At 41.1% G+C, this 26,603-nt stretch overlaps 1 protein-coding gene across 1 annotated transcript in view; it reads right to left on the reverse strand.

Annotated features, from left to right (window-relative positions):
* Kif24 (kinesin family member 24) overlaps positions 1-26,603 on the reverse strand; it is a 112,499-nt gene that overhangs the window by 40,303 nt on the left and 45,593 nt on the right. The window contains exon 4 of the mRNA XM_045141502.1: positions 10,743-10,840. Within this exon, the coding sequence (XP_044997437.1) occupies positions 10,743-10,840 (98 nt within the window). The remainder of the gene's footprint in view (positions 1-10,742; positions 10,841-26,603) is intronic.

Genomic DNA, 26,603 nt, shown 5'->3' on the forward strand with positions numbered 1-26,603 from the left:
ACTCTCGGCTCGAGCCGCAGGAAAAGCCAGGTGTGGGATTTTCCCCTCACACCGCGCTCTCCGCAACTCGGAAATGTGAGGGGAGAGCGGCAGCGAGCAGTGGAGGAGCAGACCGCGAGGTAGAAGAACACGTGGAGCAGCGAGAGAACCAGAGCAGCTGCGGCTCCCTCCCCTCCCCCACCGCCTGAGCCCAGCTCGGGCGAACACAGCAGCACAGCAGCGGCCCGGGACCCAGCCACACCAACTTGGGCTGACAGCGGGACCCAAGCAGGAGCAGAGTTCGGCAGCAACTTCAGCGGCTCCAGCACCGGTACCAGCGGCCCCAGCAGCAGCGGACCCAGGAGCAGCAGCAGCGGCAGATCCCGCAGCAGCGGCTTTGGGGGGAGCAGCGGCAGTGGACACGGCAGCGGCAGCTTTGGTGGCTCCGGTGGTGGCAGCTACGGCAGCAGCAGAGGCAGCAGCAGCGGCTCGGTTTGCCCCATAGGAAAAGCAAGTGCCCAGCTCCAGAAATCAGAACAGCAGCCCGACGACCCAGGCAGCAACTTAACTGAGACCAAAATCACCCAAGGTAACTGGGATTGCACCAGGGAAGGGTCTCACTTGGTCACAAGCTGACTTGGATCCCTCAACAGACCAGAAATCTAAACCTCTTTGTTGATAGAGGATCTGGTCATTATAATAACTACTCTTGCATACATACTCGGGGCTGTTTTTGATTGAATGTGTACAGTGTTTAGTTAAATTTTAGAATCTACCTGTATTTTATTCCACTCAGCCTGCTTGAATACTCCTATAGCAGGGAAACTCAACCCCTAAGAACATCTTTGTAGATACTCTGAGAGTCTTAAGAGCCACACCTAATACCTTAAGGTCCTACCCTGAAAATATATTACATCAAATCAATTGATACACCTAAGAATACACAGCTAGCTAGAAAATCCAAGCATTAACTTAATCCAAGATGCAAAAATATATACATTATAACACAAGAAACACTAAAAAGCAAGACGATATAAATCCACCTAAAAGTATTAATGCATCAGAAATGTCCTCCAGTGAGAAAGAGTTAGAGGAAATGCCTGAGAAAGAGTTCAAAAGAATAATTATAAATATGTTCAAAGAGGTCAAAGAACACATGAAAACAATCAAAGAAGAAATCAAAGAGGAAATCAAAGAGGAAATCAAAGGAATCAAAGAAGAGGCAGGACACCAATTTAATGAAATAAAGAAGGCAATACAAGACATAAATAGGGAAATAGAAATAATAAAGAAAAACCAGTCAGAATTACTAGCAATGAAGAACACAGTTAATGAAATAAAAAACTCTGTAGAAAATCTCACCAGTAGGATGGATGAGGGAAGAGGACAGAATATCTAAGCTAGAAGACCAGGTGGCAGACCTAATGCAGTCCAACAAAGAGAAAGACAAACTTATAGAAAAGTATGAGTGAGAATTTCAAGATATTCGGGACACTATGAAAAGATCCAATATAAGAATTCAGGGCATAGTAGAAGGAGAAGAACTCCACTCCAGAGGCATAGTAGGCATCTTCAACAAAATCATAGAGGAAAATTTTCCCCAAATTGGGAAAGAGGTGCAATACAGATACAGGAAGCCTTTAGAACCCCAGCCAGACAAAACCCAGAAAGAATCTCTCCTCGCCATATTATAATCAAACTTCCAAACACACAAACCAAAGAAAAAATATTGAAAGCAGTTAGAGAGAAAAATCAAGTTACCTACAAAAGCAAGCCCATCAGGATTACAGCAGATTATTCAACACAAACTTTTAAAGCCAGAAGGGCTTGGAGTGATATATTCCAAGTTCTGAAAGATAACAACTGTCAACCAAGGTTACTTTATCCTGCAAAGTTATCCATTCAAATAGATGGAGAAATAACGACATTCCATGACAAAAGCAGGTTAAAGGAATATCTGAAGACAAAACCAGCTCTACAGAAAATACCTGATAGAATCCTCCATGCTGAACAAAAGGAAAAGCACACATATAAGGAACCTAGAAAAAACAAGCTATACTCAAATACCAGTTAACAGAAGAGAGCACAGGTAGAACCAGTAACACACACACACACACACACACACAAATGGCAAACATAAATACACACCTTTCAATAATATCTCTTAATATCAACGGTCTCAATGCCCCAACGAAAAGACATAGATTTGCAGACTGGGTTAAAAAGCAGGATCCTACAATTTGTTGTCTCCAAGAAACTCACCTTTCTACAAAGGATAGACATTATCTTAGGGTGAAAGGTTGGAAGACGGTGTTTCAAGCAAATGGGCCTAGAAAACAAGCAGGGGTTGCTATCCTAATATCAGACAGGGTAGACTTTAGTCCGACGTTAGTCAAGAAAGATAAGGAAGGTCACTTTATATTGAGTAAGGGCACACTCCAACAGGAGGACATTACAATCCTAAACATATATGCACCTAACATGGGGGCTCCCAAATTCGTCAAACAAACACTATTAGAACTAAGGTCACAGATAACACCAAACACAGTGGTGGTGGGTGACTTTAACACCCCACTCTCATCAATTGACAGGTCATCCAGGGAAAGAATAAACAGAGAGGCATCTGGACTAAATGAGGTCATAGAAGGAATGGACCTAACAGATATATACAGGACATTTCATCCAAAGGCTGCAGAATATACATTCTTTTCAGCAGAACATGGAACATTCTCTAAAATAGACCATATATTAGGACACAAAGCAAATCTTAACAAATTCAGGAAAATTGAAATAATTCCTTGCATTCTATCTGACCACAATGGAATTAAACTACAAATCAGTAGCAAGAAAGGCTATAGAGCATACACAAAATCATGGAAACTAAACAATACACTACTAAATGATGAGTGGGTCAATGAAGAAATCAAAAAGGAAATCAAAAAATTTATAGAGTCAAATGATAATGAGAACACAACATACCAAAATCTCTGGGACACAATGAAGGCAGTTCTAAGAGGTAAATTTATAGCCTTAAGTGCCTATATTAAGAAATTAGAAAGGTCGCAAGTAAACGACCTAATGCTTCGCCTTAAAGCCTTGGGAAAAGAAGAACAAGGCAAACCAAAAATTAGTAGACGGGAAGAAATAATAAAGATTAGGGCAGAAATTAATGAAATAGAAACAAAAAGAACAATCCAAAGAATTAATGAAACAAAGAGTTGGTTCTTTGAAAGGATAAACAAGATTGATAAACCCTTAGCAAATCTGACCAAAAGAAAGAGAGAAGAGACACAAATTAATAAAATCAGAGATGAACAAGGTAACATCACAACAGATTCCAGAGAAATTCAAAAAATCATAGGGACATACTATAAAAGCATATACTCCACAAAGTATGAAAATCTGAAAGAAATGGATGATTTCTTTGATCTATATGACCTACCTAAATTAAATCAAAATGAGATTAATCACTTAAATAGACCTATAACAAACATGGAGATCCGAACAGTTATCAATAATCTCCCAACTAAAAAAAGCCCAGGCCCGGATGGATTCACTGCTGAATTTTACCAGACTTTTAAGGAAGAGCTAACACTATTGCTTCTTAAGCTTTTCCAGGAAATAGAAAAAGAAGGAATTCTACCAAACTCCTTCTATGAGGCCAGCATCACCCTGATACCAAAACCAGGCAAAGATAGAACAAAAAAAGAAAATTACAGACCAATCTCCCTCATGAACATAGATGCAAAAATTCTCAACAAAATATTGGCAAACAGAATACAAGAGTATATCAAAAAGATCATTCACCCTGACCAAGTAGGCTTTATCCCAGAGATGCAGGGATGGTTCAACATACGCAAATCTATAAATGTAATACATTACATAAACGGGTTGAAGAATAAAAATCACATGATCATCTCATTAGATGCAGAGAAAGCATTTGACAAAATCCAACATCCCTTCATGATAAAAGTCCTACAGAGACTGGGAATAGAAGGAACATATCTCAATATAATAAAGGCTATTTATGACAAGCCTACAGCCAACATATTACTAAATGGGGAAAAACTGGAAGCTTTTCCACTAAAATCAGGAACAAGACAAGGGTGTCCACTGTCCCCACTTTTATTTAATATAGTTTTGGAAGTCTTAGCCATAGCAATAAGGCAAGAGACACACATAAAAGGGATACAAATTGGAAAGGAAGAAATCAAGTTATCATTATTTGCAGATGACATGATTCTATACATAAAGGACCCTAAAGACTCTGCTGTTAGAGCTGATCAAAACCTACAGCAATGTAGCAGGATACAAAATAAATACACAGAAATCAGTAGCCTTCATATATGCTAACAACAAACACACAGAGGATGAAATCAGAGAATCACTCCCATTCACAATTGCATCAAAAAAAATAAAATACCTTGGAATAAACCTAACCAAGGAAGTAAAGAATCTATACAATGAGAATTTTAAAACACTCAAGCGAGAAATTGCAGAAGACACTAGAAAGTGGAGAAACATCCCTTGTTCCTGGATTGGAAGAATCAATATCGTGAAAATGGCAATCTTACCTAAAGCAATCTACACATTTAATGCAATCCCTATCAAAATTCCAAAGGCTTTCTTCATGGAAATAGAAAAAACAATCCAAAAATTCATTTGGAATCACAAAAAACCTCGAATATCTAAAATAATACTGAGCAACAAAAAAGAGGCTGGTGGTATCACCATACCTGATTTTAACCTATACTACAGAGCCATAGTAACAAAAACAGCATGGTACTGGCACAAAAACAGACATGTAGATCAGTGGAACAGAATAGAGGACCCAGATGTAAGCCCAAGTAGCTATAGCCACCTGATATTCAATAAAAATGCCAAAAATACTCATTGGAGAAGAGACAGCCTCTTCAGCAAATGGTGTTTTGAAAACTGGATAAATATCTGCAGAAGGATGAAAGTAGATTCTTCTCTCTCTCCATGCACAAGAATTAAGTCCAAATGGATTAAAGACCTTAACATCAGACCGGAAACTTTGAAACTGCTAGAGGAAAAAGTAGGGGAAACCCTTCAACATATTGGTCTTGGCAAAGACTTTCTGAATACAACCCCAATTGCTCAGGCAATAAAACCACAGATTAACCACTGGGACCTAATGAAATCACAAAGATTTTGCACCACAAAGGACACAGTGAAAAAAGCAAAGAGGCAACCTACAGAATGGGAAAAAATCTTCGCCAGCTATATATCTGATAGAGGATTAATATCTAGGATATACAAAGAACTCAAAAAGTTAAATAATAAGGAATCAAACAAGCCAATCAAAAAATGGGCTATGGAGCTAAATAGAGAGTTCTCAAAGGAAAAAACACAAATGGCATATAAGCATCTAAAAAAATGTTCTACGTCACTAGTCATTAGGGAAATGCAGATTAAAACTACATTGAGATTCCATCTCACTCCTGTCAGATTGGCCACCATCATGAAAACAAATGATCATAAATGTTGGTGGGGATGTGGAAAAAAAGGAACCCTTCTGCACTGCTGGTGGGAATGCAGTCTGGTCCAGCCATTGTGGAAAACAGTGTGGAGGTTCCTAAAGCAGCTAGAGATTGATTTACCATATGACCCAGCTATAGCGCTCCTAGACATATATCCAAAGGACTCATCTCATTTCCTTAGAAGTACATGCTCAACCATGTTTATTGCTGCTCAATTTATAATAGCTGGGAAATGGAACCAGCCTAGATGTCCCTCAACAGATGAGTGGATAATGAAGATGTGGTACATTTATACAATGGAGTTCTACTCAGTGGTAAAGAAAAATGAAGTTATGAAATTTGCAGAAAAATGGATGGACCTGGAAAGTATTATACTAAGTCAGGTAACCCAGGCCCAGAAAGCCAAGCGCCACATGTTCTCTCTCATATGTGGATCCTAGCTACAGATGACTGGGCTTCTGCGTGAGAATGAAAATACTTAGTAGCAGAGGCCAGTAAGTTGAAAAGGAGACATAAAGGGTGGAGAAAGGAAGGGAGGAGGCTACTTAATAGGTTGATATTGTATATATGTAATTACAATGATTGTAATGGGGAGGTAATATGATGGAGAATGGAATTTCAAACGGGAAAGTGTGGGGGTGGGGAGGGAGGGAATTACCATGGGATATGTTTTATAATCATGGAAAATGTTAATAAAAATTAAAAAAAAATGACAATATTAGCTGGGCATGGTGGTGCACACCTTTAATCCAGCACAGCACTCGGCAGGCAGAAGTAGAAGTATTGCTGTGAGTTCAAGGCCACCCTGAGACTACACAGTGAATTCCAGGTCAGCCTGAGCTAGAGTGAGACCCTACCTTGAAAAACAAAAACAAAACAAAAGACAATATCAGATGTTGGTAAGCTTGCAAAACTGCAATTTTCATGAACTGTTGTTAGGAGTATAAAGCAGACTATTTGACACTTTTCTGTACATATACACATATCTTATGACCCAGTGTTTCTTTTTTTTTTTTTTTAATTTGTTTTTTTCAAGGTAAGGTCTCACTCTAACTCAGGCCTACCTGGAATTCACTATGTAGTCTCAGAGTGGCCTCAAACTCTTGGTGATCCTCCTACCTCTGGCTACTGAGTGCTGGAATTAAAGATATGTGCTACCATACCTGGCCATGACCCAGTATTTCTAGGTTTCTATCCAAGGTAAATAAAATTGTGTCCATAAAAAGATGTGTATCTGTGAACAAAGGAAAGAGGCAACCTACAGAATCAGAAAAAATCTTCGCCAGCTATATATGTGATAGAGGATTAATATCTAGAATATATAAAGAACTTAAAAAGTTAACTAATAAGGACTCAAACAAGCTAATCAAAAAATAGGCTATCGAGCTAAATAGAGAGTTCTCAAAGGAAGAAATACGAATGGCATATAAGCATCTAAAAAAATGTTCTACGTCATTAATCATCAGGGAAATGCACATTAAAACTACATTGAGATTCCATCTCACTCCTGTCAGATTGGCCACCATCATGAAAACAAATGATCATAAATGTTGGCGGGGATGTGGAAAAAAGAGGAACCCTTCTACACTGCTGGTGGGAATGCAATCTGGTCCAGCCATTGCGGAAATCAGTGTGGAGGTTCCTAAAACAGCTAAAGATTGATCTACCATATGACCCAGCTATAGCACTCCTAGGCATATATCCTAAGGACTCATCTCATTTCCATTGAAGTACATGCTCAACCATGTTTATTGCTGCTCAATTTATAATAGCTGGGAAATGGAACCAGCCTAGATGTCCCTCAGCTGATGAGTGGATAATGAAGGTATCGCACATTTATACAATGGAGTTCTACTCAGCGGTAAAGAAAAATGAAGTTATGAAATTTGCAGAAAAATAGATGAATCTGGAAAGGATTATACTAAGTGAGGTAACACAGGCCCAGAAAGCCAAGCGCCACATGTTTTCCCTCATATGTGGATCCTAGCTGCAGATGATTGGGCTTCTGCGTGAGAAGGAAAAAACTCAGTAGCAGAGGCCAGTAAGTTAAAAAAGAGATATAAAGGGAAGAGAAAGGAAGGGAGGAGGATACTTAATAGGTTGGTATTGTATATATGTAAGTAGAATAATTGAGATGGGGAGGAGGTATGTTGGAGAATGAAATTTCAAAGGGGAAAGTGTGGGGGAAGGGTATTACCATGGGATATTTTTTAAAATCATGGAAAATGTTAATAAAAATTGAGAGAAAAAAATGTGTATAATATTCATTCAGCTTTATTCATAATAGCCTCTCAACTGGAAACAATGTCTGTTAACAAGAGAATGAATGTACAAACAAATTGTGATGTACTCATAGAAGGGAATACTATTCAGCAATATAAAAAAAACTATAGCTAGGGCTGGAGAGATGGCTTAGTGGTTAAGGGGTTTGCCTGAGAAACCTAAGAACCCAGTTTTGCTTCCCAGAATCCACTTAAGCCAGACACACAAAGTGACACATGTGCACAATGTGGTGCATTTATCTGAAGTTTGACTGCAGTGGTTAGAGGTCCTGGTGTGCCAATTCTCTCTCTCATAAAAAAATTTTTAAAACTACAGATATATGAAACAATATATACTACTATAAAATATACTAAGCAAAAGACACCAGGTATAAAAGATCTATAAAAGTACTGTGATGATCTTATTTCTGTGACATTCGAAAACAGGAAAAACTAACTTATGTTGTGATAGAAGGCAGGTCAGCAGTTGCATAAAATGTGGAGGTGATGCACACCTTTAGTCCCAGCACTCGGGAGGCAGAGGCAGGAGGATCGCTGTGAGTTCAAAGCCACCCTGAGACTACATAGTGAATTGCAGGTCAGCGTGGGCTAGAGTGAGACCCCACCTGGAAAAACCAAAATAAATAAATAAATAAATAAATGTGGAGGTGAGGCCAGGCAATGGTGGTACATGCCTTTAATTCCAGCACTGGAGCAGCAGAGATGGGAGAATCACTGTGAGTTCAAGGACAGCCTGGGTTTACAAAGTGAGTTCCAGGTCTGCCTGGGCTAGAGAGAGACCCTAACTTGAAAAAACAAACAAAAATGTGGAGGCGAGGTGGGACATTAACTACAAAGAATCTTTCTGGAGTCAGAGAGGCTATATGCATCTTGTTCAAGCATTAGCTGTTGTTAGATAAACAACTACCAAAACTCATCAAGCCTGAAAACACTGCATCTTACTGTATATAAATTATGCCTCCACTTTTCAAGTTATAGAAGTTAGTTTTTAAAAACTCAGGGCTAGCTGGGCATGATGGTTCACGCCTTTAATCCCAGCACCCAGAAGGGAAGGCAGAGGTAGGAGGATCTCTGAGAGTTCGAGGCCACCGTGAGACCACATAGTGAATTCCAGGTCAGCCTGAGCGAGAGTGAAACCCTACCTCTAAAAACAAAAAAACTAAAACCAAAACCAAAAACAAAAACCTTCAGGGCTAGAGTAGTATAGTATAAACATCTAATCAGGTATAAAATGCAGAGACAATGCAGAAGCTAATGGGCTTTGTGTATAGTGTGTTGAATGACTCTACAAGACATGTACTAGAGCTCACCATAAGTTCATAAAAGACCACACTATCACACAAAAAGAGGAAGGGTTTCCAGAGGCAGTTGGTGTGACCAGTCAGCAACTAGTGTTTTGTTCTTTTTATAAACTCAGGGCTGACAATGTAGCTTAATTGCAAGGCACTTGCCTAGAACATTTGAGGCCCTGGGTTCAATTCTTGGTGCCACTAAATCAATGAATATCAAAATTCTCTGGCATCAGCAAGTATAGCAGTCTGTTTAACATTTTCTTCTAATATATGACTATATTTTACTACCTTTTCAGTCCCATTTAATACTACTGTTTAAATATTTGTTTATTTGAGAGAGAGAAAGAGAGAGAATGGGCACATCAGGGCCTCTTACAATTGCAAATAAACTCCAGACACATGTACCACTGTGCATCTGGTTTTATGTGGGTAGTAAGGAATCAAACCCAGGCTGTCAGGCTTTGTAAGCAAGTGCCTTTAACCACTGAGCCATGACTCCAGCCTCCATTTAATATTAAATGTGAACAATAATTTCAAGTTAAAATATATCTATGAGCAGGACATGGTAGTGCATGTCTTTAATCCCAGCACTTGTGAGGCAAAGGTAGGAGGATCACCATGAGTTCAAGGCCACCATAAGACTACATAGTGAAGTCCAACAACAAAAGACTACGAAAAGTTAATATGCAACATTCATATATCTATTATATTCTAATGAAAATACTTGGTGAACTTTAGTCAAAATTCATATCAAAGTTCAGACTACCTACAATCACTTAAACATTTTAATTTTTTTTTTTTTGGTTTTTCGAGGTAGGGTCTCACTCTGGCTCAGGCTGACCTGGAATTTACTATGTAGTCTCAGGGTGGCCTCGAACTCATGGCGATCCTCCTACCTCTGCCTCCCAAGTGCTGGGATTAAAGGCGTGCGCCACCACGCCCAGCAAACATTTTAATTTTGAAAACTCTAAACCATTAAACTGTTGAGAGCTTATATTTCTTTACAAAATGTAGAGAAACAACATCATTTATGTTAAAGGAAATTTCTGCTGCAAAGTTTTGCAAACTTGGTAGATCCTACAAATGGAAACATTGTACTTTTTTCCTGAAGAATTTACCTTAAATTTATTAGATAAAAACATAAAAATAATATTTAAAAGATCCCTCTCTCTATCTGCTTCTTTTCCTCTCTCACATAAATAAAATAAAATATTTTTTTAAAAGCCTAAAGAGATGGTTTAGCAGTTAAGGCACTTTCCTGCAAAGCCGAAGGACCAAAGTTCAAGTACCCAGGACCCCCAGATGTACAAGATGGCACATGCATCTGGAACCATAGGGTTAGAGGCCCTGGAGCATCCATTCTTTCTCTCTCTGTGCTTCTTTCTCTCTCTCAAGTAAATAAAATAAACCATTTAAAAAAAAAGATCCAAAATATTTATGTATATTTATAAAGAAATATTATTTGTAGAAAACAAACTAGCCAGGCGTGTTGGCACACACCTTTAATCCCAGCCCCTGGGAGGCAGAGGTAGGAGGATTGCCGTGAGTTTGAGGCCACCCTGAGACTATAGAGTGAATTCCAGGTCAGCCTGGGCTAGAACAAGACCCTAGCTTCAAAAACCAAATCCAAACAAACAAACAAAGAAAAAAGAAAGTAAAAGTAAAGAGACGCAAATTTTTCTCACCCGTTGAAAATATGCTGAATGAGTGGATGAGTAGTCTTCAGGTACACATCTCGATTACTACATGCTTCGCCAAAAACTTCATCAAAATAAAAAACGTGCTGAAAGATAAATTTGATGTTCTAGTTAATGTATGATGGATTTATTTCTAGGTAATAATAACTGATCAAAACAAACTCAGAGAAGTAAGTAATCAGTAACTGTTAAGTAACAGACCCTTTGCTTAAGATCTCTGTATCTGGGCTGGAGGGATGGTTTACCAGATAAGGCGAGTGCCTACAAAGCCAAAGAACCCAGTTTCAACTCCCCAGAACCCACCATAAGCCAGAAGGACAATGTGGCACATGCATCTGGAGTTCGTTTGCAGTGGCTATGCCCTGGCGTGCTTATTCTCTCTTTCTCTCAAATAATAAATAAATAATAATAAAAAAGATGTCTGTACCTGTGTTCTTACTATATAATAATTAAGGCATAATTTTTGTCTTTGTCTTAGCTGTGGGAGAAGAAATAAAAATTTTATATCATTCTAAAAAAATTTTTATTTATTTATTTGCAAGCAGCGAGAGACAGATCAAGAGAGAGGGAGAGACAGAGAGAGAATGGGTATACCAAGGCCTCTAGCCATTGCAAATGAACTCCAGATGCATACACCACTTTATGCATCTGGCTTTACATGGATACTGAGGAAATGAACCTGGGTCATTAGGCTCTGAAGGTTAACATCTTAGCTGCTGAGCCACCTCTCTAGCCCAAGAAGATATAAATTTTGTAGGGATTATGCCTGTAGACTAGATAAGCCTTTTTTTTTTTTTTTTCCCTGAAGTAGGGTCTTACTCTAGCCCAGGCTGACCTGGAATTCACTATGTAGTCTCAGGATGGCCTTGAACTCATGGCAATCTTCCTACCTTTGCCTCCCAAGTACTGGGATTAAAGGTTCTACCAGGCCCAGCTAGACAAGCCTTTTTAAAAAGGCAGAGGCAGGGGGATCACTTTCAAGTTCAAGGCCACCCTGAGACTACAGAGTGAATTCCAGGTCAGTGTGGGCTAGAGTGAGACCCTACCTCGAAAAACAAAACAAAACAAAAAAGAGAGATGGCTTAGTGGTTAAGGCACTTGTCTGTAAAGCCAAAGGACCCAGGTTTGATTCTCCAGGACCCACATAAACCAGATGTACAAAGTGGCACATGCGTCTGGAGTTTGTAGCAGCTGGATGCCCTGGTGTGCCCATTCTCTCACCCCCTTGTCACTCAAATAAATAAAAATAAAATATTTTTATTTTTTTTTAAATTTTTATTTATTTGAGAGCGACAGACACAGAGAGAAAGACAGATAGAGGGAGAGAGAGAGAATGGGCGCGCCAGGACTTCCAGCCTCTGCAAACAAACTCCAGACGCGTGCGCCCCCTTGTGCATCTGGCTAACGTGGGACCTGGGGAACCGAGCCTCAAACTGGGGTCCTTAAGCTTCACAGGCAAGCGCTTAACCGCTAAGCCATCTCTCCAGCCCATAAAATAAAATATTTTTAAAATTTGTTTTGCTTTTATTTCCAAGGTAGGGTCTCATACTAGCCCAAGCTGACCTGAAATTCACAACATAGTTCTAGACTGGCCTATAACTCATGGTGATTCTCTTACCTCTGTCTCCCGAGTGCTAGACTTAAAGATGTAAAGCACCATGCCTGGCTTTTTAAACTGTTTTATTTTAAATACTTTATTTATTTGAGAGAAATAATGGGCGTGTCAGGGCCTCCAGTCACTGCAAGTAACTCCAGACACATACTTTGTCCATGTGGCTTACATGGGTACTAGGGAATTGATCCTGAGTCCTTAGGCTTCACAGGCAAGTGCTTAACCGCTAAGCCATCTCTCCAGCCCAGAGACCCTACCTTAAAAAACAGACAAAAAACAGAAAAGAGGGCTGGAGAGATGGCTTAGTGGTTAAGGCGCTTGTCTGAGTCTGGAGTTTATTTGCAGTGGCTGGAGACCCTAGTGCGCCCATTCTCTCTCTCTCTGCCTCTTTTTCTCTCTGTCGCTCTCAAATAAATAAAATAAAAACAACAACAGAAAGGTCATTTAAAGGTAGGGTCTCACTCAAATTCAAGCTGACCTGGAATTCACTATGTAGCCTCAGGATGGCCTAGAACTCATGGTGATTCTCCTACCTCTGCCTCCCAAGTGCTGGGATTAAAGGCATGTGCCACCATGCCTGGCCTTCTTTTCTATTTTGATAATATCAGTTTCTCTCCTTCTATTATGCAGATTTTACCATTACCATTCCGTGGGTAAAACTTTTTTAAATTGTCTTTTCAAGGCAGGGTCTCACTCTAGCCCAGGTTGACCTGGAATTCACTCTGTATTCTCAAGGTGGCTTTGAACTCAGTGATCCTCCTACCTCTACAACCTGAATACTGGGATTAAAGGCATGTGCCACCATGCCTGGCTTTAAGACTTTTTTTTTGAGGTAGGGTCTGGCCCAAGCCCAGGCTAACCTGGAATTCACTATTGAGTCTCAGGCTGGCCTTTAATTCACAGCATTCCTCCTCCCTCAGGAAGACTTTTTGTAATTCGATGAATTCTAGGGAAATTTTTCTGTTCTGTAGTTTACATAGTTTAAACTTGTAGTTCTGTGAACACTGATTTGTGCAGCTGGTAGAATGTATAATGCAATAGGTACACAAAAGGGCCAAAAATATGGACACTATCTTATCCCACTTCCTAAAGATGTTAATCATGCAAGTATACAAGTGATGCTAAAGTAGCAGAATCTTAAGAAAAAGTACAGGTGATTAACATGCATCCTGATAAATGCTGTACTGTAACCCAACCATCTTCAGTCTTCTGATACCTTGAATTAGACTTTATGTGTTTAGATATATAGGAAATAATGATTCTACCTTAATGGATATATTGTTTTAAATTACTTTTATTTATTTGCATGAGTGTGTGTGTGTGTGTGTGTGTATGTGTGTGTGCACGCACACACACCAGGGTTTCTTACTGTTACTGTAAATGAATGCCTGAGGGACTTATGTGGGTAACTGGAGAGCTGAACCTCAGCCAGCAGGCTTTGTAAGCAAGAACCTTTGAAAAGCTGAGCCATCTACCCAACCCCTATGATAATGAGTTTGGTTTTTTGAGGTAGGTTTTCATTCTAGGTCAGTCTGACCTGGAATTCACTATGGAGTCTCAGGGTGACCTCAAACTCACAGCGATCCTCCTACCTATGCCTCCCGAGTGCTGGGATTAAAGGCGTGTGCCACCACACCTGGCTCAGATAATTATGTTTGAGAGGGTCTCATGTATCCCAGGATAGCCTCAAACTTACTTTATAGATGAGAATGACCTTGAATTTCTGATCCTCCTACCTCTACCTATCAAGTGCTGGAATGACATGTGTTGCATCACCATGCCTAGTTGATGTGGTGCTGGGGATAAACCCAGGGTTATACTCATGCTATGCAAGTACTTTACCAACTGAACTATGTCCTCAGCTCTATTTTTTGTTTTGATAAAATTTTTAAGCAGTTTCAGTAAATTGAGTAGAAAGTAGAATTTCATATATTCTCTTTCTCAAGTTCCTTCTATTAAAACCGTGCATTAGCTTGGGCTATACTTCACTGAGAAGTCCAACTGCAACTGAGCTGGAAACCTCCTCCCTGTTGACTAGCTGTCAGAAAGGTGGAAACAGCTATGCTGTATGCAGCCTTTTGGGAGAAATAAGTCATTAACAGTATTAAATAGCAGTGGACACTGCAAGCCTTATGGCTGGCCACCCAGCCAAATGTGTCAGCTGATGCAATAGTGGCATGTCTGTTATGGGGGAAACCAACTGCTCTCTCACTTGGCTGGAGGCCTGCTCCATAGGAGAGAATACGTGCCTAGTACTAAAAACCTAGTCAAAAGTTTTATAAATTATTAAATTATTATATTTATTGAGGGGAGTAGAGTCAAGGAAAGGTACCCACATGGTTAGAGACCCCATGTGGAGGGCCTGGGGAAAAGAGCATGGAAGAGAAAAAAAGTTTGGGGAACTCCTGCCATGTGGGAGCTGGAGGGGATAAAGCAGCTCAGGTGGAGAGTAAAGGACAGGGGACCCTACAGGCTGGGCCTGGGCCTGGGCCAGGGCCTAGGCTGAGCCTCTCCCAGCTGGGTCTGGTCTGAGCCAGCCCAGGCCCAGCAGAAGAAAAACTCACCCAGAGCTGGAAGTTCCTGTGGTGGTTTGATTCAGGTGTCCCCCATAAACTTAGGTGTTCTGAATGCTAGGTTCCCAGCTGATGGAGATTTGGGAATTAACGCCTCCTGGAGGGAGTGTATTGTTGGGGGCCGGCTTATGGGTATTAAAGCCAGTTTCCCCTTGCCAGTGTTTGGCACACCCTCCTGTTGCTGTGGTCCACCTTACGTTGGCCAGGGGGTGATGTTCACCCTCTGCTCATGTCATCTTTTCCCCTGCCATCGTGGAGTTTCCCCTCGAGCCTGTAAGCCAAAATAAACCTCTTTTTCCCAGAAGCTGCTCTTGGTTGGGTGATTTCTAACAGCAATGTGAACCGGACTGCAACAGTTCCCAACTGATCAGAGCCTAGTCAAAAGCTTAATCCCAGTACTCAGGAGGCAAAGGTAGGAGGATCACTATGAGTTGAAAGCCATCCTGAGACTACATATTGAATTTCAAGTGAGCCTGGGCTAGAGTGAGATCCTACCTCAAAAAATAAAACAAAACAAACAAACATATAAAAAAAAAATTCCAGGGGCTGGAGAGATGGAGAGATGGCTTAGCAGTTAAGGTGCTTGCCTGACAAATGAACAAGCAAACAAACAAACAAACAAAAAACCCAAAGCAAACTCAGGAAAATATCTGTGAAAAGATTAAAAAAAAAAAAAAAAAAGCCAGGTGTGATGGTGCATGCTTTTAATTCCATTACTCAGGAGGCAGAGGTGGTAGAATCATTGTGAGTTCGAGGCCATCCTGAGACTATATAGTGAATTCCAGGTCAGCCTGGGCTAGAACGAGACCTTACCTCAAAAAAAAAAAAGTAAAAGCCAAAGGAAGGGGAGGAGTGCTAACAATACTGTCATCCAGACATAGTGGCCTTGATATTTATAACCTCACATTAGCTGACACTACTTACACAAGACCTGCTTAATAGGAGGGGGGAAAAAAAAGATGGCATCAAAATAAAAGACTACTTAGAAAAAAATGATTTAGTGGAGGAGGGGTTGGAAGAGGGGAAAGGAAGTGCAGTGCGAGGGATTATGATCATGGTATACAGTCTATATTTATGGAAGTTGTCAATAAATAAAGAAAACCCCATGCATTAGTATTGTTAAAAAAAAATGAGAGCTGACTGGGTGTGGTGACACACACCTTTAATTACAGCACTCAGGAAGCAGAGGTAGGATTATCATCATAAATTCGAGGCCACCCTGAGACTACATAGTGAATTACTGAGCTAGAGTGAGACCCTAACTCGAAAAACCAGAGAGAGAGAGACAGAACGTGCGAGTGAGAGAGCTGGGGGCAGTTAAGGCACTTGCTTGCAAAGCCTAAGAATTCATGCTTGAGGGCTGGAGAGATGGCTTAGCGGTTAAGAGCTTGCCTGTGAAGCCTAAGGACCCCGGTTTGAGGCTCGGTTCCCCAGGTCCCACGTTAGCCAGATGCACAAGGGGGCGCACGCGCCTGGAGTTCGTTTGCAGAGGCTGGAAGCCCTGGCGCGCCCATTCTCTCTCTCTCCCTCTGTCTTTCTCTCTGTGTCTGTCGCTCTCAAATAAATAAATAAAAAATTTTTTTAAAAAAAAGAATTCATGCTTGAATCTCCAGGTCCCACATAAGCCAGACACACAATGATGCAAGCATGCAACATCACACATGCACACCAGGGAACACACGTGACTGGAGTTCATTTGCAGTGGCTGAAGGCCCTGGCATGCCCATTCACGCTTTCTCTGACTCCTCCTCTCTCTCTCTCAAAAAAAATAAATAAAAATGAGGGCTGGGGAGATGGCTTAGCAGTTAAAGACACTTGCTTGCAAAGCCTGATGACTGGGTTCAATTCCCTAGTACCCATGTAAATCTAGATGCTCATAGTGGTGCATGTGTCTGGGGTTTGTTTGCAGTGGCAGGAGGTCCTGGCACATCCATATTCCCTGCCCTCCGTACTTACAAATAAATAAAGAAAACCACAACAACAAAGTACAGCCCAGGTTGTTTTTTTAAAATTTTTTATTTATATGTTTGCAAGCAGAGATACACAGACTGAGAGAAAGAGAGATTATAGGTGCACCAGTGCCTCTGGACTCAGCAAACAAACTTCAGATGCATGGGCTACTTTGTGTATCTGGCTTAACATGTGTACTGGGAAATTGAACCAGGGTCGTTAGGCTCTGCAGGCAAATACTTTAACCACAGAGCCATCTCTCTAGCACAGGTTCTTTTGTTTATTTTAGAGAGAGAGAAAGAGAGAGAGAAAATTGGCATGCCAGGGCCTTAGTCAGTGAAGTTGAACTCCAGACACTTGCGCCACCTAGTGGGTATGTGCGACCTTGCATTTACTTCAACTTTGTGCATCTGCCTTATGTGGGATCTGGAGAGTTGAACATGGGTCCTTAGCCTTCACAGGCAAGTGCCTTAACTACTAAGCCATCTCTCCACCCTCAAATTTCTTTAAAAAAAAGAAAAAGAAAATGGGGAATACAATGTTACAATAGTGAGTATAGACAATGTGGTAGGGGTTATGGGATATCAGAATGCTCATATTTAATTCAGAAACAATGAGCAAAGTACAGAATTTTGCAAAGGAAAAGGATAATTGAACCATTTTACTAACAAATGAATTTGAGTTCACAATGTGACTGAATTGTACGCTGTGGTGGTTTGATTCAGGTGTCCCCCATAAACTTAGGTGTTCTGAATTCTAGGTTCCCAGCTGATGGAGATTTGGGAATTAATGCCTCCTGGAGGGAGTGTATTATTGGGGGCGGGCTTATGGGTGTTATAGCCAGTTTCCCCTTGCTAATGTTTGGCACACTCTCCTGTTGCTATCATCCACCTGATGTTGGCCAGGGGTGATGTCCACCCTCTGCTCATGCCATCATTTTCACTGCCATCATGGAGCTTCCCCCTTGAGCCTGTAAGGTAATATAAGCCTCTTTTTCCCACAAACTGCTCTTGGTTGGGTGATTTCTACCAGCAATGAACCTGACTGCAACAGATGCAATGACTCTAGTACTTCACTAATAATAAGGTTTAAATTAGGTGATGACAATTGAAATGAGGAGATGAAAAATTTGTCAGCTGAATGGATATGAGAGAAAGATTCCAAATAAAAAATCATGGCAATCTGTAAAAGCAGAGATAGATTTCATTCCATGGGGTCTGGAAAGCATTATTTCAACAACTGTAATTGCTTGCATTAATTTAGAGGCTTACCATCTTGGAAACATAAATATATCTGAGTAAGAAATCTTAAAAATTTCAAGCCTGTAGCATAACAGTTAAGTATATTTGTAAAATCTGGCTTTAGTGAACACTATTTAACATAATTCATATCTGAAAGAGACTAATTTGTTGTTCAAATATCACCATAAGTTTTTTGTTTGTTTGTTTGTTTGTTTTCTGAGGTAGGGTCTCACTCTAGCCCAGGCTGACCTGGAATTCACTATGTAGTCTCAAGGTGGCCTTGAACTCACAGAGATCCCCTACCTCTGCCTCCCAAATGCTAGGATTAGAGGCTTGTGCCACCACACCTGGCAGATTATGTATTTTTATTTACTTATTTGAGAGACATTGAGAGAAATAAGAGTGAGAAAGAAAATGGGCACACCAGGGCCCTCAGCCACTGTGAATGAATTCCAGATGCATGCGCCTCCTTGTGTGTATGTGTGACATGGTGTGCTTGCATCACTGTGCATCTGGCTTACACAGGACATAGAAATTCAAACATGAGTTCTTAGGCTTCACAAGCAAGCACCTTAACCGCTAGGCCATTTCTCCAGCCCTAGATTATATTTATAAATATTTGAAATTTATCTATTTGCAAGGGGAGAAAGAGAGAGGGAGACAGAATGAGAATAAATCAATGAATGAACGAGTGGGAAGGTCAGGGCCTCTTGCCACTGCTAATGAACTCTAGACGCATGAAATATGTGGGCACTAGGGAATCAAATCCAGGACATCTGGCTTTGAAACAAGGGCATTAACCACTGAGCAATCTCTCCAGCCCTTTACGGTTTGTTTGTTTGTTTTTCCCAAAGGCAGGGTCTCATTCTAGCCCAGGCTGACCTAGAATTCACTATGGAGTCTCAGGGTAGCTTTGAACTCATGGCGATCCTCCTGCCTCTCCCTCTTGAGTGCTGGGATTAAAGGCATGCACCACCATGCCCGGCTTTCTTTAAGTTTTTTATGCATGTGTGAATGTGCATATGTGTATTCATGTATGCAGGGGCATGTGTATATGCATGCATGTGGAGACCAAAGAATAACCTGGGGTGTTTTTCAGGAACACTGTCCACCTTTCTTGAGACAGGGTCTCTTTATTGGCTTGTAGCTCACCACTTAGGCTAGAACAGCTGGCTTGACTAGCCCCAGGGATCCACTTCTCTCCACCTTTCTAGCACTGGAATAATAACCACTTACCCTGTGTGCTTGTCATCTTTATGAGACTTCTGGAGATTGAACTTGGGTCTTTATTGATTGAGCTATCTCCCCTGCTCATTATTTTTTTTTTAAGGGAGAAGGGATATTTTGGTTTACATTTCAGGTTACAGTACATCATGACAGGGAAGACATGGCAGCAGAAGCTGAAGGCAGCTGGTCCCATTCAGTCCATGGTGAATGCTGACTGCTCAGCTAGCTTTCTCCTTTTTAGACTGTCTATTATAAACCCAGCCCATGGGATGATGCCATTCACAGTTAGAGTAGGTCTTCCCACCTCAAATTAATGTCATCTAGAAAATCCCTCACTAATAGGACTAGAGATTTGTTTCCACAGTTATTCTAAATCCTGACAAGCTCACGGCCAGAGATTAACCGTCACAAACCTATTCCTTGTTAACTTGACACTCAAATAGCACTTTTAAGTCATAACCCTCTAGCCCTTGTCCCACAGGCTCATGGCTATCTCATAATGCAAAATGAATTCAGTTCAACTTCAAAAACTTGTTAGAAGGCTGGAGAGATTGCTTAGTGGTCATTAGTGGGCATTTTCCTGTGAAGCTTAAGGACCCAGTTCCTACGTAAGCTAGATGCACAAGGTGGCATGTGCATCTGGAATCTGTTTGCAGTGAATGGAGAGGCCCTAGCATGGCCATTCTCTCTATGTCTCAAATAAATAAAAATATATTTTTTAAAAATTTCAGAGTCACTGAGTGTGGTGGCACACACCATTAATCCTAACTCTTGGGAGGCATAGGTAGTAGGATCACTATAAGTTTGAGGGCACCCTGAGACTACACAGTGAATTCCAGATCAGCCTGGGCTAGAGTGAGACCCTACCTTGAAACTGTGCCCCCTCCCAAAAAACGTTCCCAGAGTCTTTACCAGTCACTTCAAAATGGAAAGTACAGAGTCTCTTCTGAGACACAGCTCTTGACTGTGAGCTCCTATAGCATCAAACACAAATTTCATACTTCTAACATTCACTGACACAAAATAAACATGCCCAATTTAAAAGGGGAGAATGGGACAGATGGCTTGCCAGTTAAGATACTTGCCTACAAAGCCTAAGGACCCAGGTTGATTCCCAAGTACCCATGTAAACCAGATGCACATAGTGGTGCATGCATCTGGAATTCATTTGCAATGGCTACAGGCCCTGGTGTACCCATTCTCTCTTTCTGTAGTGAAACAAAAATTTAAAATTAAAAATAAATAAAAAACTAAAATAGAAGGGAAGAATGGGGTCACACCAAAAACAAGACTGTAACCCAGTAGGAAAAGCTCCAAATCTTGTAGATTCATGTCTAGCAGCTGGGGCTTAGGATCATCTGGTTTCTAAAGGATTTATATTGGCTCCATCCCTTCAGCCTTTTCCGTAACCTCTCATGGGCCTGATCTGTCCTAATCAGCAGCTTTTCTTGGCCAAAGTCTCATGATCCTAGCATCTCTGACATCCCAAGGCCTCCACTGCACCTTACAGTTCATCGTCCATAGATCATGCAGTGGCCTTGGTACAGGGACTCTGACACTGCCTCACACTGCTTAGCCTCAGTGACATTATACAACCTCTTCAATCTTGTATCCTCCATCCTTTCAAAACCATTACCACAAGGGCAATGCTGCTAAATTCTGCTGTCAGGTGGGGATGAAACATGGTGCCCATGGAACATAGCCTTCATAGGCTCAATATGCTGGCCTTGGGGAACAAAGACCTGTTTTAACATTCTTCCTTCAGAACTTTCCTGTCAAAAGAATTTACGTATTTCCTGTCTTAAGCCTTCAATAAATTGGGACTTGCCCCTAGGGCATATTTCTTATTTTCCCAATGCAAAGCAGTTGACTTTTTTTTTCTGTCTCCCCCTCACCTCCACCAGGTATGGTAGCACTCTAGCCCAAGCTGACCTGGAATTCACTCTAGTCCCAGACTGGCCTTGAACTCAGAGCGATCCTCCTACCTCTGCCTCCCAAGTGCAGGATAAGGAATGCTACACCAAGCCCAGCTAAATTGACTTATGTTTAATGGTGGTCATCTCTTCAACAATTACAGTCAAAGCAGCTGTAGTCTCTAGGCCTGGGATTTTAAACTTGCTTATATTCTTTCTGTGCCAAATTATATAATTTTCATATTTTGTTCTATATTTGTTCTTTTTCATTGATTGTAGTTTTAAGGGGACTTCTATCATGGGGGGGAGCATGGCAAGAGGAGGAAGTCAGTGTCACATTGTCACATCAGCAGGAAGAAAGCTGGGTTTTGTTTTGTTTTGAGACAGGACCTCCTAAAGCCCAGGCTGGCCTTTCTGTGTAGCTGAGGATGGATGACTTTGAACTTTTGGTTCTCCTGCCTCCACCTCCCAAGTACTGAGATTACAGGTCAATGCCACCATACTTGGTTTTATGTGAAGCTAGGGGTTGAACACAGGGCTTCATGCATGCTAGGCAGGTACTCTACCAACTGAACTACATCCCCAGCCCTTCTTATTATTATTTAACAAAACCTCCTGTTGAGGGCTAACTTTCAATAGATCAAAGGGAGGGAATTGCTCTGCTATCTATAAAATCCTGACCTTATCTGTTTTTTGTTTTTTTTTTATTACTTGAGAGTGACAGACAAAGAGAGAAAGAGGCAGATAGATAGAGAGAGAATGGGTGCGCCAGGTCCTCCAGCCGCGGAAAACGAACTCCAGATGCTTGCGCCCCCTTGTGCATCTGGCTAACATGGGTCCTGGGAAATCAAGCTTCAAACCGCAGTCCTTAGGCTTCACAGGCAAGCGCTTAACCGCTAAACCATTTCTCCAGCCCTGTTTTTTAACCAGTATACAAAGTCTTAAGTTTCATTATGGCATGGACTTTTTTTTTATGCAAGGGAGAGGGGGGATAGAGAGAGAATTGGCACGCCAGGGGGTTGAGCCACTGTAATGGAACTCCAGATGAGTGTGCCACCTTGTGCACATGAATGGCCTTATGGACTTATATCGCCTTGTGTGTCTGACTTACGTGGGACCTGGAGAGTTGTACATGGGTCCTTAGGTTTCACAGGCAAGTGCCTTAACCACTAAGCCATATCTCCAGGCTCCTTATGGTATTTTAATTTCATTATTTATTTGCAAGGAGAAAGAGGGGGTGCACACCGGGGCCTCTTGCTGTTCCTGAACTCCAGATGCATGCACCACTTAGTGGATCTGGCTTTATGTAGGTGCTAAGGAATCGAACCCAGGCTGCCAGGCTTTGCAAGCAAGCATCTTAAACCACTTAAACCAGCCCCTCATTATGGCATTTTTAGAATTTGCGTTTGTTGATCTTCTTCATCTTTTCCTTCCCCTATCTCTCTTCCAGTCCTAGTTGTCCCCTTTTCACTTCCATATTGAGTGTGTTATATTATTTTATTTATTTATTTGAGAGACAGGAAGAGAGATAGAGGCAGATACATAGAGAATGGGCACACCAGATTCTCTAGCCACTGCAAACAAACTCTATACATATGCGCTACCTAGTGCATCTGGCTCACATGGGTACTGGGGAATCAAACCTGGGTCCTTAGGCTTTGCAGGGAAGTGTCTTAACTGCTGAGCCGTCTCTTCAGTCCCTTCCCCTCTTTCTGACACTCTTTCATGGTCCTCTTTATAGCTTCATGAAATCCACATTCACACCTACATTTATACATATACATAAAATCTAGGATATGCATGAAAGAGAACATGTGACATTTGTCTTTCTGAGCCTAGGTTACCTTACTGAATATAATTTCCATACCCATCTATTTTCATGCAAATTTCCTAATTTCATTTTTCTTCATAGCTAAATAAAATTCTATTACGTATATTTACCACATTTTCATTATCCATTCAACTGCTTATAGATACCTCAGTTGATTCTATTTTCTGGCTATTATGAATAGAGCAGCAATAGACATGAATGTGACAGTATCTCTCGGGTAGTATATACACTACTTTGGCAATATGCCCAGGAGTGTGTAAGTCATTAGAGCTAGATATGAGACCAAAGAAAGTGGTCAAAATATACCTACTCGCCACCAGTCTTATCTAAAGATTTTTTTTGGGGGGGGGGGTTCAAAGTAGGGTCTCACTCTAGCCCAGGCTGACCTGGAAGTCACTCTATAGCCTCAGGGTGCCTTGAACTCATAGCAATCCTCCTACTTCAGACTCCAAATGCTGGAATTAAAGGTGTGTGCCACTATGCCTGGCCCTGTTCTTTGTTTTTTTTGAGGAAAGGTATTATTCTAGCACAGGCTGGCCTCAAATTCATAGAGATCTTTCTACCTGTCTCCTGTGTGCTGGGATTAAAGGTATGAGCCACCACACTCAGCCCAGATTTTACATTTTATATATCAAATATAAATATAAAAAGAATAGTTGGCTAGGTTTTTAATTTTGCTTGAATTTTTATAACATGCTTAACCAAATGTACCTTTGCATTGTTTAATTAAAATTAAAAATGCAAGTTACATGTTCTCTCTCATATGTGGATACTAGCTACAGATGATTGGGCTTCTGCATGAAAATGAAAATACTTAGTAGCAGAGGCCAATAAGTTAAAAAGGAGACATAAAGGGAAGAGAAAGGAAGGGAGGAGGGTACTTAATAGGTTGATATTGTATATAAGTACAATGATTGTGATGGGGAGGTAATATGATGGAGAATGGAATTTCAAAGGGGAAAGTGTGGGGGGGAATTACCATGGGATTTTTTTATAATCATGGAAAATGCTAATAAAAATTTTAAAATATAAAAATAAATTTAAAAAACCAAAGAATAAAAAAAAATGCAAGTTATTGTTGAAAATATTTCAAATATGAGCTGGGCATGGTAGCTTGTGTCTATAACCCAGCACTTGAGAGAACTATTTGTAATATGGAAAACAACAGGGAGGAAAGTCAAATGGTCTATAGTTTTTTCTTCTTGGAGAAAGCTGCTAACTTTTTAATTTTTTGGAATAGTTGGTACAATCTGTTTTTTTTCCTTTAAGTAATTGGAAAGTGAGCCAGGAGTGGTGGCACACACTTATAATGCTAGCATTCAGTGGGCTGAAACGTGAGGATCACACAAGTTCAAGGCCAGCCTTGTGTACATAGAAAGACCCTTAATAAAACCTTAAAAATCAACCAACCAACTGAACAGACAAAAAAAAGTGCCTTTTAAAAATATTGTTTTTATTTATTTGAGAAAAAAAGAGGCAGAGAGAGAAAGAGAGTACACATTCACACACCAGAACATCCAGCCACTGCAAACTCCAGAGGCATGCGCCACCTTGTGCATCTGGCTTTCATGGGTCCTCAGAAATTGAACCTGGGTCATTTGGCTTTGTAGGCAAGTGCCTTAACTGCTAAGCCATCTCTCCAGCCCCAAATTTCCCTTTTGGAGAAGAATATACAGGCCTTTTTGCCTTTTAGACTTGAAAAGATATAGATCTTTTGCTTGTGACCCATTCTAGAATCCATGTAAAATTTTATTTTAGTTTAGAAGTAGAGTCTCACTTTAGTGCAGGCTGACCCGGAATTCACTATGTAGTCTCAGAGTGGCCTTGAACTCACAGCAATCCACCTACCACTGCCTCCCTAGTGCTGGGATTAAAGATGTGCACCACCACACCTGGCTCTTTTTATTTATTTTTTGGTTTGTTAAGGTAGGGTCTTGCTCTAGCCCAGGCTGACCTGGAATTCACTATGTAGCCTCAGGCTGGCCTCAAACTCACGGTGTTCCTCCTACTTTTGCTGTGCTGGTATTAAAGGCATGTGCCACTACACCTGGCTTATTTTCTATTAATAATTTTATTTATTTGCAAGCAGAGAGAGTGAGAGAATAAGAATGAGAGAAGGAGCTGGGCGTGGTGACTAGTAACTTTAATCCCAGCACTTGGGAGGCAGAGGTAGGGGGATTGCCATGAGTTTGAGACCACCCTGAGAATACAGAGTGAATTCCAAGTCAACCTGGACTAGAGTGAGACCATACCTCAGAAACCCACTCCCCTAAAAGGAATGAGAGAAAGGAATGGGCACATCAGGGTACCTTGCCATATAAAATTTTAAAAAGGAATTTAAAAGGGGGGTGGGGTGGAGAGATGGCTCAGTGGTTTAGGAGTTTGCCTGCAAAAGGACTGGAGTTTGATTCCCCAGTACCCATGTAAAGCCAAATGCACCAAGTGGCACATGTGTCTGGAGTTCGTTTGCAGTGGCAAAAGGCTCTGCTGTGCCCATTTTCTTTCTCTCTCAAGTAACTAAACAAGTAATATATATTTGAAAAAAGGGCCAGGCGTGCTGGCGCACACCTTTAGTCCTAGCACTTGGGAGGCAGAGGTAGGAGGATCACCATGAGTTCAAAGCCACTCTGAGACTACATAGTGAATTCCAGGTCAGGCTGAGCTAGACTGAGACTCTACCTCGAAAAACCAAAAAAGGATTAGGACTGAAGACATTGCTCAGCAGTTAAGTGCTTGCCTGCAAAGCTAAATGACATGGGATCGATTCCCCAGTACCCACATAAAACCAGACACATACTAGCACATGCATATGGAGTTTATTTGCAGTGGCCTCTGGAGGGCCCATATGTATATTTTTTTCGCTTTCTCACTTGCAAATAAAGTTTAAAATTTTTATATTTTATTTTTATTTATATTTATTTGACAGAGAAAGAGGGAAACACAGAGAGAATGGGCACACCAGGGCTTCTAGCCACTGCAAACGAACTCCAGACGTGTGCTCCCCTTGTGCATCTGGCTAACATGGGTCCTAGGGAATCAAACTAGGGTCCTTTGGCTTTGCAGGCCAAGTGCCTTAACCACTAAGCCATCCCTCCAGCCCACAAAAAAAAAATGTTTTAAAGGACTAGCCAGGGTGTAGTAGAATATGCCTGTAATCCTATTACTTAGGATGCTGAGGCAAGATGATGTCAAATTTGAGGCTGGCTTGGATTATACAGCAAATTCCAGGCATGCCCAGGCTGTATAGTGACAGCCTATCTCAAAAACAAACATGCAAATAAATAAAATGAAAATTGCATGGGGGATACAGTGCAGCATGTGTGAGGCCTTTCTGGGTTTGGTTCACAGTATTGGGAGCGGGGAAAGAAAAGCAAGCCATACTGGAAATAAATTTAAAAAGTTGAGCATGGTAGCCCATGGTGCCTTTAATCCTAGCACTATGAGGCTGAGGTAGGAGGATCACCGTGAGTTTGAGGTCACCCTGAGACTACAGAGTGAATTC

This window comes from Jaculus jaculus, chromosome 1 (genome assembly GCF_020740685.1).
Source record: "Jaculus jaculus isolate mJacJac1 chromosome 1, mJacJac1.mat.Y.cur, whole genome shotgun sequence".
In the NCBI taxonomy this organism is placed as follows: Eukaryota; Metazoa; Chordata; class Mammalia; order Rodentia; family Dipodidae; genus Jaculus; species Jaculus jaculus.